General features: G+C 40.0%; 1 protein-coding gene across 3 annotated transcripts in view; it reads right to left on the bottom strand.

The window, feature by feature from the left end:
* NAALADL2 (N-acetylated alpha-linked acidic dipeptidase like 2) overlaps positions 1 to 18,373 on the bottom strand; it is a 966,685-nt gene that overhangs the window by 491,227 nt on the left and 457,085 nt on the right. For all 3 annotated transcript variants that reach the window (XM_029067290.2, XM_039913128.1, XM_039913127.1), the window contains one exon: positions 17,289 to 17,408. In XM_029067290.2, coding sequence (XP_028923123.1) covers positions 17,289 to 17,408 — 120 coding nt within the window. The remainder of the gene's footprint in view (positions 1 to 17,288; positions 17,409 to 18,373) is intronic.

Genomic DNA, 18,373 nt, shown 5'->3' with positions numbered 1-18,373 from the left:
TTCATTCAATTCATTCAATCATATTTATTGAGTGCTTACTGTGTACAAAGCACTGTACTAAGCACACGGGAGAGTACAATATAACAATGAATAGATACATTCCCTGCCCACAACGAGTTCACAGTCTAGAGACAAGGTCACAGATTGGAAACCTCTCCTGTGCCGTGCCCAGAGCCATTCCAGTTCCTTGTGGGGGGCAGGTGGTGCCACTTATGACCTGTAGTTTGGTTCCGGCCTGCAGATTTGGGCATGGGTGGGAAGGAACTGGTGCTGTGTTGGGTAAAGGCTTCTCCTTGACCCATCCTCCATCTCCCCACTCCATAAAGAGCAGGCCAGCTCCAGCCCAACTGGTGTCCACGAGGGCAGGTCAGCATCCCCAAAGTATAATAACTGAAACCAAAATGGTCACCCCAGCAATTATTGTTGTACCAGTGCCATGTTTGGGACATTTCTTGCTGACTTCCGCCGGTAGGCAGGAGCGTTAGTGAGGCTTCCAGGTGCACACCATAAAGCAGGAGGAAACAAGGAGAACTACAGCGACAGAGAGATTTTGTTCCCCATTATTAATGAAAAGGTTCCATCGAGTTTGATTGGCTCTGAATTTCAGATAAATTTGGGATATCTAATAATAATAATAACGTTGGTATTTCTTAAGCCCTTACTATATGCACAGCACTGTTTTAAGCACTGGGGCAGATAAAGGGTAATCAGGTTGTCCCTTGTGAGGCTCACAGTCTTAATCCCCATTTTACAGATGAGGTAACTGAGGCACAGAGAAGTTAACTGACTGCCCACAGTCACATAGCTGACAAGCAGAGCTGGGATTCGAAATCATGACTTCTGACTCCCAAGCCTGAGCTCTGGCACAGAGAAGTTAACTGACTGCCCACAGTCACAAGCTGACAAGCAGAGCTGGGATTCGAAATCATGACTTCTGACTCCCAAGCCTGAGCTCTTTCCACTGAGCCACACTGCTTCTAGGCCTTTGCCTCCTGGGAAATTTGGTTCCAAGGCAGTGTGAACTGAGAGATTAATTGTTCTTATTTCTCTTGAATCCCTTGACTTCATTTCTTCCTCCATTCGAAATCTGAACGTTATCATATCTGAGTTTGCCAAAAGATAGAAATAATTGTGGACCCTTGTTTCTGTTGCTATGGCCTTCCTGATGTGATTTAAATATCTCAGTTGCCCATCAGAGAAAAAGGTGCTTTCTTTCAAGTAATTAAATCTAGTTTGTAAGAAAACTTTGCTAATTAAAGTTATTTAAAAACCCATTATTTAACAAACAAATCACTGACTCTTCACTCTCAAAAAAATGCATTTTCTCAAATGAGCATGTCTTGCCAAATATTCCCACTCCTCCCGTCAACTGGTTAACCGGCCTCTGTTCCTCTTTGCATTCATCCTACTAACATTTCCCTAAAATCAGTAGACTACTAAAGAATGTTCATAGCAGCCTGGAAGGCATGTACTTTACCACTGAATATTCCTCGTACATCCATCAAGTCATTACACCACCATACATATCTGCCAACACTTGCCAGGTTATCACGTGCACCCTCACATACGCTGACACCCTGAGAAGTTTCTCATGAAAAATTCATGAACATTTTCAAGCTACAAATTCTTTTTCTGCAAGATAAGATTTAACGGCACTACTTTTCTGAAGAAGTTAATGAGAATTCTTCTTTAATGAATGAATTCATGTACACAGAGTATCCAATGATTTCATGAGACACTCCATTTGGGAAGCAAATTCGTTTATAATTCAAAGAATGAGTTTTATAACTTATTTTTCTATTTTCCAAATAAGTTTCAAATGGACTATCTTCAACCCTGGACGATAGTCTTAGGGCCAGGTTGGGAGGCAGTTGGAATAAAAACACTTTGTCAGGGTAAGCAGCCCTGATGTGGATACTTTTTCTGTGAAGTTTAATGTACTTCCAAAATATCTATTTAGATAGAAATGCTTTAAATTTCCATTGATCCTGTGGGCTCAAAAGTGGGTTTGATGGTTCTAGGATGCAGCCTTTTATGTTTTTGAAATATTCTAACTGTTAATAATGAAACACTTAGTGATCATTTTTTACAAATGGTAGTTTTGCCATAACTAAAGAAAAAAAAAAACAGCAGCGAGATCATTTGAAAAGCATGAATAACAAATACACATAAATATATTGGGTCAATTAAACCCTAATCCAGGTATTTGCTCTAATGAGGTTGCTATTCTGTTATTGCAAAATGAATGAATAAATCAATCAACGGAATTGAGTGCCTACTGTGTACAGAACACTGTACTAAACCCTGAGAAAGTCCAGTATAACAGAGTTGGTAGACGTGAACCCTGGTCACATGGAGCTTATAGTTGTATTAAAACTTGACAATTTATTTAATTCCCCAAATAATTACTATGACCAATGAAATATTTGGAACTCCTGTTGTGGTACATGCAGTGATACATTTTGCTTTGTCTGAGGAGACAAGTAGACAAGTTGAGTATTAAAGATCACTTGTTGGCAGAATAGTCCATTATAGTTCAACTATATTCATTCATTCATTCATTCAGTAGTATTTATTGAGCGCTTACTATGTGCAGAGCACTGTACTAAGCACTTGGGATGAACAAGTCGGCAACAGATAGAGACAGTCCCTGCCGTTTGACGGGCTTAACTATATCCAACAGCAACCCCACCAACTGCCTAGTTAATGTTAGCTGACCATCTCCCCACACAACTACCACTACTACTAATAATAGTAATAAATGATAATTGTGATATTTGTTAAGTGTTTACTATGTGCCAAGCACTGAACTAAGCTCTGGGGTAGATACAATGCATAGTCCCTGTCCAACATAGGGCTCACCGTTTAAAGGGGTGAAAGAGTAGGGATTTAATCCCTGTTTTACAGATGACAAAATTGCACTCTAGGGAAGTTAAATGATGTGCTCAAGGTTACCCACAGGCAAGTTACAGAATTTCCCAATAGGCCATACTGCACTGCTGACATCATAGGAATAGTTTGGTTTTTTTAAATGTTATTTAAAAATGCAATTGTTCAGAGTGCTTACTATATGACTGGCACTGTATTCATTAAGTGTTGGGGTAAATGGAGAAGCAAAATGACCTAGTGGCAAGAGCAGGGGCTTGGAAGTCAGAGGTCATGGGTTCCAATCCAGGTTCTGCCACTTGTCTGCTGTGTGACCTTGGCAAGTCACTTAACTTCTCTGTGCCTCGGTTACCTCATCTGGAAAATGGCGATTAAGACTGTGAGCCCCACTTGGGACAACCTGATTACCTTGTATCCGCTCCAGCAATTAGAACAGTGCTTGGCACATAGTAAGCACTTAACAAATACCATTATGATAATTATGATGATGATTATTATTATTATTATATGCAAGCTAATCAGACTGGACACAGTCCAAATCCCAAAATGGGTTCACGATCTTAATCCTATTTTACAGAGATGGTAACTAAGGCACAGATACTAGCCCAGGGTCATGCAGCAGGCAAATATAGGAGTTAGGATTAGAAACCACATCCTTTGACTCCCAGACCTGTATCTAAGAGTAGTTCTTGACCCAAGCATGCAGGTGAGAAAGATAGGAGTAAATGGGATCTTCAGTATCACAAGAAATCTCAATTGATCAGTTGGGAAAAGAAGGCTTTTGGAAAAATATGGAGACCCACAACAGGAAATAATCTTCTGTCCAGATGGCCTGTCAGCATTAACATCAAGTCCTTTGGGATGTATATATGGCCACAATTATTTCACAAGGGTGAGTCTCCGCGGTTGACTCCCAATTTCTACCTCACCAACCCAAACTTCTCTCTGCTATTAAATCTGTCATTTCCACATGCCTCTCTATATTTCCACAAGAATGTCCCAGGAGCCCCTTAAACCATCCATTTCTAAAACAAAACTCCCTCTCTTCATTTTAAATTCCCTAACCTTAATTCCCCATCTCCATGGACAACTACACCATGTTTCTTGTTTCAGAAGTCTGCAGTCTTGATGTCATATTTATGAATTGGCACATCAATCACTAAATTCAGCCAGATGCCTCTCCACAATATTTCTCAAATTTGTCCTTTCCTTTCCACTCATGCTGGTTCAACCCTACATAATGTCTTCATAGATTAATTGTATAAACCTCCTCACTATTCTCCTGACCTCCAAACCCTCCCCTCTTCAGTCTACACTATTTTCTTCTGACAGCAATATTTTCCTAAAATAGTATTCTCATATATCTTCCTTCAAGAAAACCTACAATGTTGACCCATTTCTTACTTCATTAATAAAGAAAAATACTAATCTTTGGGTCCCACTTCACCATCATGGCTGAGTGAAAAAATATTAAGTAATTACAGCCCTTCCTCCCTGCATACTCTAGAGCCTACCACCATGGCTGATCGAACAAGAACTACCTGCCACCAGAATGCTGCAAGAAAGAGAACAACATATAATAATAATAACTGTGGTATTTGTTAAGCACTTAATATGTACCAAGCACTGTTCTAACCACTAAGGCAGATGCAAGGAAATTGGATTGGACAGTCCTGTCCCACATAGGGCTCACTATCTCAATCCCTATTTTACAAATGAGGGAACAGTGGCTCAGAGAAGTTAAGCGACTTGCCCAAGGTCATAATCAGCAGACAAGTGGCAGAGCCAGGTTTAGAACCCAGGTCCTTCTGGCTCTCACACCCACCCTCTATCCACTAGACCATGCTTCACTCCAGGGGTTGCCCATCCACCTCAGCATCAAACAGAAACTACTTACCATTGCTTGTTTCCTCCTATCTCACTTTGATGATTTCCTATTGCAACATCGTACACTCCTCTAGTGCCAACTTCCTCACTACACCTTGATTTCACCTATCTTGCCATCAATCCATTACTCACATACTGCCTCTGAGCTGGAACTTCCCCAGCCCACCTCCAGAGCATCATTTTCCCGCCTTCAAAGCTTCATTAAAATCACATCTCCTCCAAGAGGCCATCCCCCAACTATGCCCTTATTTATTCTATTCCTTTCCCCTTCTATGTTGCCTTTGCACTTAGATTTATATCCTTCATTCACCTCAACCTTAGTCCCACAGCCCTTATGTACATCGTTGTAATATATTTATATTAAAGTTTGTCTCCCTGCTCCTTTTGACAGGAATGTGTCTATTGACTCTTTAATGTTGTACTTTCCCAAGCACTTAGTAGAGAGGTCTGAGCACAGTAAGCATTCAAGAAATACAAATGATTGATGAATTGAAGTAAGAGGCCTCATATAACCTTGAGAAAGCCAGGGGTCAAAGTAGCAGTTGTTGTGACTACTGGTATACCACGGACCCTGAGTCATTAGAACCCTTAAATTCTGTTCCTCCAGGTGCAGTTACTGACTTTTTTTTGTGTGTGTGCATATTGTGTATTTGTCCTGTCCCTTATGCTGCTTAAATATTTGGAAGGTGTATACCAACTCTGTTGCATTGTATTCTTCCAAGCCTTTAGTACGGTGCTCTGCACACAGCAAGCACTTAACACGTAAGTTGATAATAATAATAATAATAATAATAATAATGGCATTTGTTAAGCACTTACTAAGTGCAAGCACTGTTCTAAGTATTGGGGTAGATACAAGGTAATTGGGTTGTCCCACGTGGGCTCATTTGACAGATGAGGGAACTGAGGTACAGAGAAGTTAAGTGACTTGCCCAAGGTCACACAGCTGATAAGCGGCAGAGGAGTGATTAGAACCCACACCCTCTGACTCCCAAGCCCAGACTCTTTCCACTAAGCCATGTTGCTTCTAATCAACTGAGTGATTATTTTCCTTTATTGCTTTTGATGTGTCTGGCTCCAGTGCTCTCCCCAACCTCCATTCATAAACTGTGAGCCTCTCCAGGGACAGGATTCATGTCTAATTCTCACCTTTATTCTATTTGTCTTCACTTACTAAAGTGTGCCACACAAAGCAAATATAGTAAGTAAATTACTACTACCTTTTTCCTCCACCTCCTCCTCCACCTCCTTCTCATTCTGCTCATCCTTGTTCTCTTCCTCCTCCTCCTCCTCCACTTCCTTCTCATTCTGCTCATCCTCCTTGTTCTCTTCCTCCTCCACCACCACCTCCTTCTCATTCTGCTCATCCTTCTTGTTCTCTTCCTCCTCCTCTTCCTTCTCCTCCTCCTCCTACTTTCCAGCAGGTCTCTCCTTCTTGTTTATCTGTCCTCTTCACTCATTTCAACCCATCCCAAGCTCTATAATTCTCCACAGCAAATCTGTCCCTCTCTCTTTCTTACCTTCCTCACCTATTGAATTTTTTTTGCATTCCTATCTCCTTCAAATCAATTGACCAGAACTCTCCCCATGTTCAACAAATACCATTGATCAACTGAGTGACTATTTTGCTTTATTGCTTATTTATTTATTTATTCATTCATGCAATCAATCGTATTTATTAAGCACTTACTGTGTGCAGAGCTCTGTACTAAGCACTTGAGATGAATATACAATACAACAATATATGCTTATATATAGTTACGTACTCTTCCATAATAATAATAAATGATTATGGTATTTGTTAAGCACTTGCTTTGGGTCAAGTATTGCATTAAGCACCTCTTAAGAGCCTCTTGTATCACATGGGCCTAACAATACAAGGAAGAAGGAGATCAGGTATCTCATTACCAATTTACAGATGAGGAATCTGAGACAAAGACAAGTTAAGTCATTTCCCAAACTCACACAGCAGGACAGGGGCAGTGCCAGGATTAGAATTCAGGTCTCTAAACATTCAGGCCCAAGCTCTTTCTACTAGGCCATAGTGCGTCTCTTATTTATTTAATCTATCTATCTATCCATCTTTTCATTTATATTAATGTCAATCTCCCCCTCTAGACCATGAGCTCATTGTGGCAGTAATGTGTCTGTTGCTATATTGTACTCCCCCAAGTGCTTAGTACAGTGCTTTGCACACAGTAAGTGCTCAATAAATGCAATTAAATGAATGAATTATTTTTTCAATAGGATTTACTAAGAACCTGCTGTGTGTAGAGCTTACAATAAACTCATGGGAGGGTAAAACATTATTAGTGAACTTAATCTCTCTCCTTAATGAGTTTAGTTGGTACAGAAATGCTGGACAGAGGAGAGATTTAAGAAGGATGGATCAGAAACTAATCAGAGAAAGTCTCTTGGAGATGTAATTTCAGAAGGTCTCTGCAAACAAGGAGAGCTGAGGTTGGCTAAAAATTAAGGGAGAGAATTGTGAGCAGAGGGGAGGGTATGAGTAACAGGTCACAAGTGGGAGATGAGAATAATAAGAGAACAATAATAATAATCACAGTATTTTTAAGCACTTACTACGTTCCAGGCACTGTATTAAGTGCTGGGGTGGATACAAGGAAATCGGGTTGGATCAGTCCCTGTCCCATGAGGGGCTCACAGTCTCAATCCTCATTTTACAGATGAGGCAACTGAGGCACTGAGAAATCAAGTGACTTGCCCACGATCACACAATAAATAAATGACGGAGTCAGAAGGTCATGGGTTCTGATTCTGGCTCCCAGGCCTGTGCTCTACCCACTATGTCATGCCTGAATTATGGACAGGGACTGCCTTGTATTCTTGTTTTTTTGTGTATTCCCAATTTCCTAGTTCAGTACATTATTCAAGTAGGCACTCAAATGCTAAAAATAATAATAATAATAATTATGGTATTTGTTAAGAACGACCTGTGTGCCAGATACTGTACTAAGGGCTGGGGAGGATACAAGCAAATCAGGTCTTGCTCTCTACACATTGCACCATGCTGAGAAGAGTGAAAAATGTAATTTTTCAAATCAATCAATGTTATTTACTGAGTTCTTACTGTGTACAGAGCACTCTACTAAGCACTCCTTTTTGGTGCAGTGTATTCAAGCAGGCTAATTCCATCTTGCAAATTCCCTAATTATATGGTCAAAATACATGTGATGGAAGAACTTGCTCCCTTTCCTTGACCCAAAGCTCTTCTCAGTGGAAGGCACTTGGACACTCTCTGCCCATTATTCATTCAATAGTCTTTATTGAGCGCTTACTATGTGCAGAGCACTGTACTGAGCATTTGGAATGAACAAGTTGGCAACAGATAGAGACAGTCCCTGCCATTTGACGGGCTTACGGTCTAATCGGGGGAGACGGACAGACAAGAACAATGGCAATAAATAGAGTCAAGGGGAAGAACATCTCGTAAAAACAATGGCACTAAATAGAATCAAGGCAATGTACAATTCATTAACAAAATAAATAGGGTAATGGAAATATATACAGTTGAGCGGACGAGTACAGTGCTGAGGGGATGGGAAGGGAGAGGGGGAGGAGCAGAGGGAAAAGGGGAAAAGAGGGTTTAGCTGCGGAGAGGTGAAGGGGGGGTGGTAGAGGGAGTAGAGGGAGAAGAGGAGCTCAGTCTGGGAAGGCCTCTTGGAGGAGGTGAGTTTTAAGTAGGGTTTTGAAGAGGGGAAGAGAATCAGTTTGGCGGAGGTGAGGAGGAAGGGCGTTCCAGGACCGCGGGAGGATGTGGCCCAGGGGTGGACAGCGGGATAGGCGAGACCGAGGGACGGTGAGGAGGTGGGCGGCAGAGGAGCGGAGCATGCGTGGTGGGTGGTAGAAAGAGAGAAGGGAGGAGAAGTAGGAAGGGGCAAGGTGATGTAGAGCCTTGAAGCCTAGAGTGAGGAGTTTTTGTTTGGAGCGGAGGTTGATAGGCAACCACTGGAGTTGTTTAAGAAGGGGAGTGACAGGCCCAGATCGTTTCTGCAGGAAGATGAGCCGGGCAGCGGAGTGAAGAATAGACTGGAGCGGGGCGAGAGAGGAGGAAGGGAGGTCAGAGAGAAGGCTGACACAGTAGTCTAGCCAGGATATAACGAGAGCCCGTAGCAGTAAGGTAGCCGTCTGGGTGGAGAGGGCGGATCTTGGCGATATTGTAGAGGTGAAACCGGCAGGTCTTGGTAACGGATAGGATGTGTGGGGTGAACAAGAGAGACGAGTCAAGGATGACACCGAGATTGCGGGCCTGAGAGGCGGGAAGGAGGGTCGTGCCATCCACGGTGATAGGGAAGTCTGGGAGAGGACCGGGTTTGGGAGGGAAGATGAGGAGCTCAGTCTTCCTCATGTTGAGTTTTAGGTGGTGGGCCGACATCCAGGTGGAGACATCCCAGAGGCAGGAGGAGATGCGAGCCTGAAGGGAGGGGGAGAGGACGGGGCGGAGATGTAGATCTGCGTGTCATCTGCATAGAGATGGTAGTCAAAGCTGTGAGAGCGAATGAGTTCACCGAGGGAGTGAGTGTAAATGGAAAACAGAAGAGGGCCAAGAACTGACCCTTGAGGAACTCCAACAGTTAAAGGATGGGAGGGGGAGGAGGCTCCAGCGAAGGAGACCGAGAATGACCGGCCAGAGAGGTAAGAGGAGAACCAGGAGAGGACAGAGTCCGTGAAGCCAAGGTGAGATAAGATTAAAAACCCATGCTTTGCTCTTTTCACTCCCCTTAAGGTAACCTACTTAAGGTGCTTCATTCTTATCTCTCCCATCACTAAACCCCTGACCAAGCCCTTACTCCTGACTTGGAATCCCCTCACCCTTCATATGCAACAATGCTTGGCATGTAATAGGCGCTTAACAAATACCATTACTATTATTATTATTATTATTAACTGAGGGTGTGTTGTATTATGTCTTGGACAAATTATTCTATTGTAGAAATAGAAATTCATATGATAAATCATTGAAGGACATAAATATTCCCATAGAACTCCCAAGTTAGTACTTATGAAGGTAGTCAGCTGCACTGTTTTAGAAAGAGGTATTTTTTTAAAAGTTTATTGTTGTAAATTTTTTCTATTAAGTCTACTAATGCTCAAGCTGCCAGTATTTCTAATAAAATTTGTTCAATTAAAGTGATCATTTGAAACTGCACTTGTGGTAAAATTTTCATATTTCCAAATATAAACGTATACATATGAAGAAAACATTTTGGACTTTTATGGCTCTCGCCCAATTTTTGTATTCAGGGACTTCCACCAAGGCATAATTTTAACAAATATGAATGCTTAGTTACACATATGTTATGCATAAATATTGTGAATGTTCAATCTTTGTCATAAAAAATTTCATAAACCCTTATATATTCAATAAATGCATATTTATGTGCTAAAATACAATTTAATTTGATGGATTTTTATGAAGGGCAATTGAGAAAAAAAAAATCTGCAGAAGTTGCATCATTAGGACTTTTATTTATTAAATCTTAATTTGGGATAAAAGTTAAATAATTTATTTAGTCCTAAATTTAAATGCTAGAGAGTGATATTTAATAATGAAATGACAGAGTTGATGAGACTGAATTTTTAATGAATAGCCAAGAAAAAGAAAAAAATGTACATCACACATCCTTAATACCTGAAGAAAAATAGAATTCTTAATATTCTATTGAGCTTACATGTAAATTATTAAAATATATAGACACAGTATAGCCTAGTAGAAAGAGTTTAGGCCTAAGAATTAGGAAACTAAGGCTTTAATCCTCATTCTGACACTTTCCTGCTGAATGATGTTGGGTAAATTTGTTTCAACTTCTTATATCCCAGCTAGACTACTGTGTCAGCCTTCTCTCTGATCTCCCTTCCTCCTCTCTCGCTCCGCTCCAGTCTATTCTTCACTCCACTGCCCGGCTTATCTTCCTGCAAAAACGTTCTGGGCATGTCACTCCCCTTCTTAAACACCTCCAGTGGTTGCCTATCAACCTCCGCTCAAAACAAAAACTCCTCACTCTAGGCTTCAAGGCTCCCTATCACCTTGCCCCTTCCTACCTCTCCTCCCTTCTCTTTCTACTGCCCACCCCTCACGCTCCGCTCCTCTGCCGCCCACCTCCTCACTGTCCCTCGGTCTCGCCTATCCCGCCATCGACCCCTGGGTCACGTCCTCCCGCGGTCCTGGAATGCCCTCCCTCCTCACCTCCTTCAATCTAATTCTCTTTCTTAATGAGATGTACAGCACCCTGATTCTATTTATTTGCCATTGTTTTTATGAGATGTTCTTCCCCTTGACTCTATTTATTGCCATTGTTCTTGTCTGCCTGTCTCCTCCGATTAGACTGTAAGCCCGTCAAATGGCAGGGACTGTCTCTATCTGTTGCCCATTTGTACATTCCAAGCGCTTAGTACAGTGCTCTGCACATAGTAAGCGTTCAATAAATACTATTGAATGAATATGTGGTAATCATGATAAAACTATCTTTTGCAGTAGTTCAAATATGTGTGTACTAAAATGTCCTTCTGTGTTCACCCTTGTCTTAGGCTGTTGAGCGGTCTCCAACCCACAGCGATGCCATGGACACATCTCTCCCAGAACACCCCAACTCCATATGCAATCCTTCTGGTAGTGGATTCAAAGAGTTTTCTTGGTAAAAATATACAAGTGGTTTACCATTGCCTCCTTCCACACAGTAAACTTAAGTCTCTGACCTCGACTCTCTCCTGTGTCGTTGCTGCCCCGCATAGGTGAGTTTTGACTTGGAGCAGATTGACTTCCACTTGTTAGCCATTGCCCAAGCTAGGAATGGAATGGACAGGCTTCTGCTTGACTCTCTCTCCCATAATTAAGTCTGGTAGAGAATTGGAAAGTATCTAGGTAAGACCCCAAGCAGGGAATGTTCAGCCTAGAATTACATGTAAGTAAATTGTTTTGTTACTCATTTTATATAGTCTCCAGAAAAGAAAACTAATCACAAATAGTAGGTGATTTGGACATTATCCCCTAGATGCCCAACTCGGCCATTTGCCTGCCGTGAGACCTTGGACAAGTCACTTAACTTCTCTTGGCCTCAGTTTCCTCAACTGTAAAATGTATATTCATTATATGTTTTCCTTCCCCCTTAGACTGGGAGGCCCCTGGGAGACAGAGACTATGTCCAACCTGATTAACTTGTATCTACTCCAGTAATTAGAAAAGTGTTATACATACGAACGCTTAACCAACACCAGAATTATTATCTAAAATCACTGATATATTTGGGAACAAGATAGTTAATCTGATTTTCAAAAGTAATGGGCAAGAGTGAATATTACAAACAACTTTTTCATCACCCAAAAGTGAAAAAAATAGCTTTTTCTTATTAACATTTAAGAACATTTTACAATATGTGGTTCATTATAAAATCAAAGTCAAAGAAAGTGAGAATATTATTTAATGTTTCTACAAACCAGTCTCCCCTTTGTTCTTACTGAAATCATCTCACTATGTAATTTAACATATTCATTGTGGATGCCTGTAATACTTTTCCTAGCTGTCTATGTTGACTCCCACAATAAATAAAATTGAAAAAAATGCTGAATGCTAAAACAGTATCAGGACAAAAAATAAAGGGGAAAAATATGGTAAGCAAGTTACTTTTTTGTCTTAAGCCAGTCTCATTTGGATTGATATGCAATAACAATAATAATAATAATAATAATAATAATAATAATAATAATGATAATGTTGTTCGCAATGGTATATGTTTAGCACTTATTATATGCTAAAATTTGGCATAGGTATGCAGGCCCTGTCTGACATGGGGCTCACATCGAAGAAGTTGAAAGAACAGATAATTAATCCCCATTTTACAGATGAAGGAACTGAGGCACAAATAAATTAATCATTCAAAAGTATTTATTGAGCGCTTACTATGTGCAGAGCACTGTACTAAGCGCTTGGAATGTACAAATTGGCAACAGATAGAGACAGTCCCTGCCCTTTGACGGGCTCACAGTCTAAACGGGGGAGACAGGCAGACAAGAACAATGGCAATAAATAGAGACAAGGGGAAGAACATCTCATAAAAACAATGGCAAATAAATAGAATCAGGGTGATGTACATCTCATTAAACAAAATAAACAAAATAAATAGGGTGATGAAGATATATACAGTTGAGCGGACGAGTACAGTGTTGAGGGGGTGGGACGGGAGGGTGGAGGAGGAGAGGGAAAGGGGGGAGAAGAGGGTTTAGCTGTGGAGAGGTGAAGAGGGGGTCGAGGGAGGAGAGGGAAAAAAGGGGGGAGCTCAGTCTGGGAAGGCCTCTTGGAGGAGGTGAGTTTTAAGTAGGGATGTGAAGGGGGGAAGAGAATTAGATTGAAGGAGGTGAGGAGGGAGGATATTCCAGGACCGCGGGAGGACGTGGCCCAGGGGTCGACGGCGGGATAGGCGAGACCGAGGGACGGTGAGGAGGTGGGTGGCAGAGGAGCGGAACGTGCGGGGTGGGCAGTAGAAAGAGAGAAGGGAGGAGAGGTAGGTAGGGGCAAGGTGATGGAGAGCCTTGAAGCCTAGAGTGAGGAGTTTTTGTTTGGAGCGGAGGTTGATAGGAAACCACTGGAGGTGTTTAAGAAGGGGAGTGACATGCCCAGAACGTTTGTGCAGGAAGATAAGCCGGGCAGCGGAGTGAAGAAGAGACTGGAGTGGGGCGAGAGAGGAGGAAGGGAGATCAGAGAGAAGGCTGACACAGTAGTCTAGCCGGGATATAAGAAGTTGAAACAAATTTACCCAACATCATTCAGCAGGAAAGTGTCAGAATGAGGATTAAAGCCTTGGTTTCCTAATTCTTAGGCCTAAACTCTTTCTACTAGGCTATACTGTGTCTATATATTTTAATAATTTACAGGTAAGCTCAATAGAATATTAAGAATTCTATTTTTCTTCAGGTATTAAGGATGTGTGATGTACATTTTTTTCTTTTACTTGGTTATTCATTAAAAATTCAGTCTCATCAACTCTGTCACTTCATTATTCTGTCATTTTAAAAGGATATGTTTTCTTTATGACATGAAATAAAGTTGAATGTGTAAAAAGATTGTTCCTCTTTGTAATACATCACAAGATAGGAATTAAATACTTTAGAAAAAATAATAGGCTATTTACTTTTGTTTTTCAAATGGTAATTGTTAAGTGCTATGTGCCAGACATTATACCAAGAGTTGAGCTAAATAAATGATAATTAGGTTGGACGGAGTCCCTATCACACATGGGACTCAAAGTCTTAATCCCCATTTATCACACACAAAAAAAATAATATGGCCAAGGCGCTTTTCTAGAAATTATAAGTATTCTGGTTAAGTTAAAGATAGTTTACACCTAAACTAGCTATTATTTTCAGATCCCATGTTCAGGTATTTACTGTGCTCTGTGTGGCCAAAGGAGTGACTCTGGGTTCTTGTAATTACAAATTCTGAAGGAACTGGGCTTTCATAATTACTTCTGAGAATTGGACATAAAATGCCTTGTTAAATTTTTCAGTGGCAAGCATTCTCTATCTAAATAGAGAAATTGTGAAATTTTTATTTACAAAACAACTCTGTATACTATTTCATATCAGATGTTTGGTAAACTTTTACTGGATTTTTATTTCCAGTTCCAGAAATGTAATTCTATCAATAAGGTAATTCTATCATTCTTTTACGATCTATCTCGGAACTCTTCCCACATTCTTCCACAGCGTACATCAGTCTGGATACAGTACAATGTGATGTAGTCAGAAATGTCTTTGTGTGTGTTCCGTAAGTCACTTGGCATAGGTCTCACCACATAAGTTCTCTGTAACACAAGAGTCTCCAGAAAGACAATCCCTGTGTTTGAAGGAGTACTACCTACAAAAAGTTTTCCTTATTTTGATTGCAAGAGCAAATTAAAGTTACTATATCTGTTTTTTTATATATATAAATATTTGTAAATATATATGTATATAATATTCTGATTAAGTTAATAATAATAATAATAATAATAATAATAATAATAATGTTGGTATCTGTTAAGCGCTTACTATGTGCCAAGCACTGTTCTAAGTGCTGGGGTAGATACAGGGTCATCAGGTTGTCCCAGCTGAGGCTCACAATCTTCATCCCCATTTTATAGATGAGGTCACGGAGGCCCAGAGAAATGAAGAAGTCACCCAGCTGACAAGTGGCAGAGTCGGCATTCGAACCCACGACCTCGGACTCCCCAGCCCGGGCTCTTTCCATTGAGCCACACCGATAGCTTACACTAAAACTAGCCAATTATTATTTTCAGATACTGTGTTCTGGTATTTACTGTGTTTTGTGTGGCCAAAGGAGTGACTCTAGGTTCTTATAATTAGAAATTCTAAAGGGAATGGGCTTTTATAATTGCTTTATATTATTTTATAATTCATTAAACTATAAATTATTCTTAATTACTTTTACTTTTTATTATTTTATAATTGCTAGATACATATATATCTAAAGCTGTCTGCTGACATCATTCTGGCTTACTTTGTTATTGCTTTACATATTAGGACATATTTCTGAAAGACATGAATTTTTTAACCTATCAACTTTGAGAACAAAAATGATCATAGACACCCACACACACACACACAAACTCACACAGGAACACACTGTATTTATGATTAAACTAAAGAACTTTCCTCCCTCTTGCTACAAGATCACTTACTGTTCATTTTTAAGACATGTCTAAATATCACAATTCCATTTTCCCCTTTGCCCTCCCTATCACAGATGCAGTTATTCCCTTCCCAATTTATTTGAATCTGTGATTTAGTAACTACCACAACACTAAAATATGATTAACATTTCTCTGCACTCATCCAGATGCAGAATCCTAGTCCAGATGCTCATCTAGGCCAAGATTAATGGACATGTTTAACCCAAGTCATTTGGTCTGCTGCCCTCTTTTTCACAGCTGTAGATTCTCACCCTCTAATTTCAGACCAAATTCCCATAGGAATATTTCATGAGAGTTGTGAGGCAATGGATGTTGAAGTGCCTTCAGTGTCCTCATCACACTCATTTTTGTGTCTCATTTTCCTCAAGCTGGGTTTTTTTTTAACAGAAATAGCAGCACAGATTCAAACAACTTGGCAATAGAATAGATCCAGACAACATGGAGTCAAAGCTAGGACTACTTATACTCCATGTGGGACAGAAACTGTGTCCAATCTGATTATCTTATAGCTTCCCCATTGCTTAGTACAGCACCTAGTAAGCACTTAACAAATACTTTATCATTATTATTATTGATATTGAAGATGAAAAGAGAGAGCATTTCCTTTCTAGGAGTTAATGACAAAGAATTCCATGAGTATTCTTAGGCAGCACTTTACAAGCCAAGGCATTATTATCATTACCTTCTTTGTGATCATTTTCAAGTATTAATCCTTCCAGAGGCTATTTTATTTAGTTCAGCATTTGGGGGTCAGGATATTGTAAATGTTACTTTCAAAACTGAATATCAGTACTACTTCACAACTGAAGAATAGTAATAAAAACAGTTGTGGTATTTGTAGGCACTTACTATGTCCCACCACTGTAACTAAGGCATGGGGTTAAATACAAGATAGCTTGGACATAGTCATTTTTCCATATGGGGCTCACAAATTTTAAATCTTGACTTTACAGATGAGAAAAGCATGGCCCAGAGAAGTTAAATGACTTACCCAATGTCACACAGCAGGCAAGAGGAGGAGCTGGGTTTAAAACCCAGATGCTCTGAGTCCCAGGCCCATGTTCTTTCAATGAGGCCATGCTGCTTCTCATATTGCTAGAAAGTTATTTTGCTAAACTTTGGAGGAGCTCACAGAAGCCTCTCCAGGTATCCCTGCTTGCTGTAACATCAACTTAGTTAAATTCTTTAAAATCTCTGTTGAAAAGATTTGTTAAAATGTATAGTAGGTGATGCTGCATGCATTAACAGATACTTAATTTGAACTGTTTCAATTATGAACCTAGGGGATGTGGTGTTAATGAAATCCAATGCAAACAAAATACATCAAAATTCAGCTTCTTTGAGAGCACACCATATCTTAATTACATTCTTGAAAGCAGTCACAATATAGAACATTTTACCCATCTCGTCAAGATGGTAAAGCAGTAAATCTAAACTGGTTCTAGCCAAACAGATTTTGTAGAGATTGTAAGTTCCAGAGAGTAAGGATCATGTCTACCTATGAACTCAATTGTATCATACTCTCCAAGCTCTTAGTCACTGTGGTGTACACTGTAAGTTTTCAGTGAATACCACTGGTTGATTGATTGATTGATTGATTGGTATTAGATCAAGAAGGATGGCATGGTTCCAGTTTACAAGTATCTATCCCAACGCCAATCTAAAACTCAAAATTCAATGAACTACTAGCCCCTGAAAATACTACGATACTGCACCAAAAGCTAAAATAGAAGACATAAGTCCCAATTAGATATTTTGATACTTAGAATGAAAATGCAGTTAAACATGTAGCTCAGCTCCATAACCTACCTTGTAAAGTAAAGGAGATTGTCCCAGTTTCAGTAGTGCAATTTTGTTGGTCATATTTTTAATTCCCCGAATCCTGTTTAAATCCTCCAGTGTTCCGTACCTCACATCAATGACTTCAGCCTGGAAACATGAAAAGAATCGAAAAGATCAAGTTTTATAACAAATGATCAACCATCTGTCCTTCAGTTTGTGATTTCCCATTTAAAGAAATGTACATAAGCCCCAAAGTCCTTGATTAAGAGCCTATGATTGCCTTGTCATCAGGTCACAATCACCACTTGAAAAATGAGTTATCCCTTTCCAATACTGTTCAGAGGAAACTTAACATTTACAGATATGTTCAACACAGCTTTCCAACCCATTTTCCTCCTTCATAATTAGAATGAATTTACTCTCCTACAATAATACTTGAGTCAATGAAATATTCTACTTTACAAATCAGTTTAAATCTATATTAAAAACTAAATGATTGTATATCAAATACTGTTTTTCAAATGAAAACTGTTTTTCATTTGCAATTTCTAAGCCACTAACTGGGAAATGAGTGATAGCAACTTTCAACGGTCTGTTTCCTGGTACAACTGATCCTATCCATTCACTGAAATTGCCAAAATCTTCACTTTTCTGATTTGGGAACCAGAAACACAGAATGTGAAAACATGAGGCAGAGGCCCTCTCCATCTTCTAGGCATGCTATAAAACTTTCAAAACCAACATGCATTTTTTATTCAGAACATTTCCACATGACAAGAATGCCTCTGATGGATCGAAAAATGTCTTCATTTGATTATAGCATGTCTTCAATCAAATCAAACATTCAATCCATCCTGCTGGAGATGTTTTCAATGTCTCTTTGTGACTCAGTTTGATCAAAAACTTCTCTGACAGGAGACAGATCCTGTCTGTCCACTGGCAATTTCAGATGGTGGTCTGGGAAGCTTCAATATGAAAGGAATATCCAAGACAGATTTAGACATCTGCTCCCTTGCAAAACTGGGGGAGGATGTGAAGGATAAGATGTCTAATATTGATAAACAGGGAATCAAATGGCTTTGCTCTTCTCTATTCTACAAGGCTCCGTATTT

The sequence above is a fragment of the Ornithorhynchus anatinus genome, chromosome 1, assembly GCF_004115215.2.
Source record: "Ornithorhynchus anatinus isolate Pmale09 chromosome 1, mOrnAna1.pri.v4, whole genome shotgun sequence".
NCBI classification, from domain to species: Eukaryota; Metazoa; Chordata; class Mammalia; order Monotremata; family Ornithorhynchidae; genus Ornithorhynchus; species Ornithorhynchus anatinus.
This window is presented reverse-complemented; position numbering and strand designations above follow the sequence as displayed.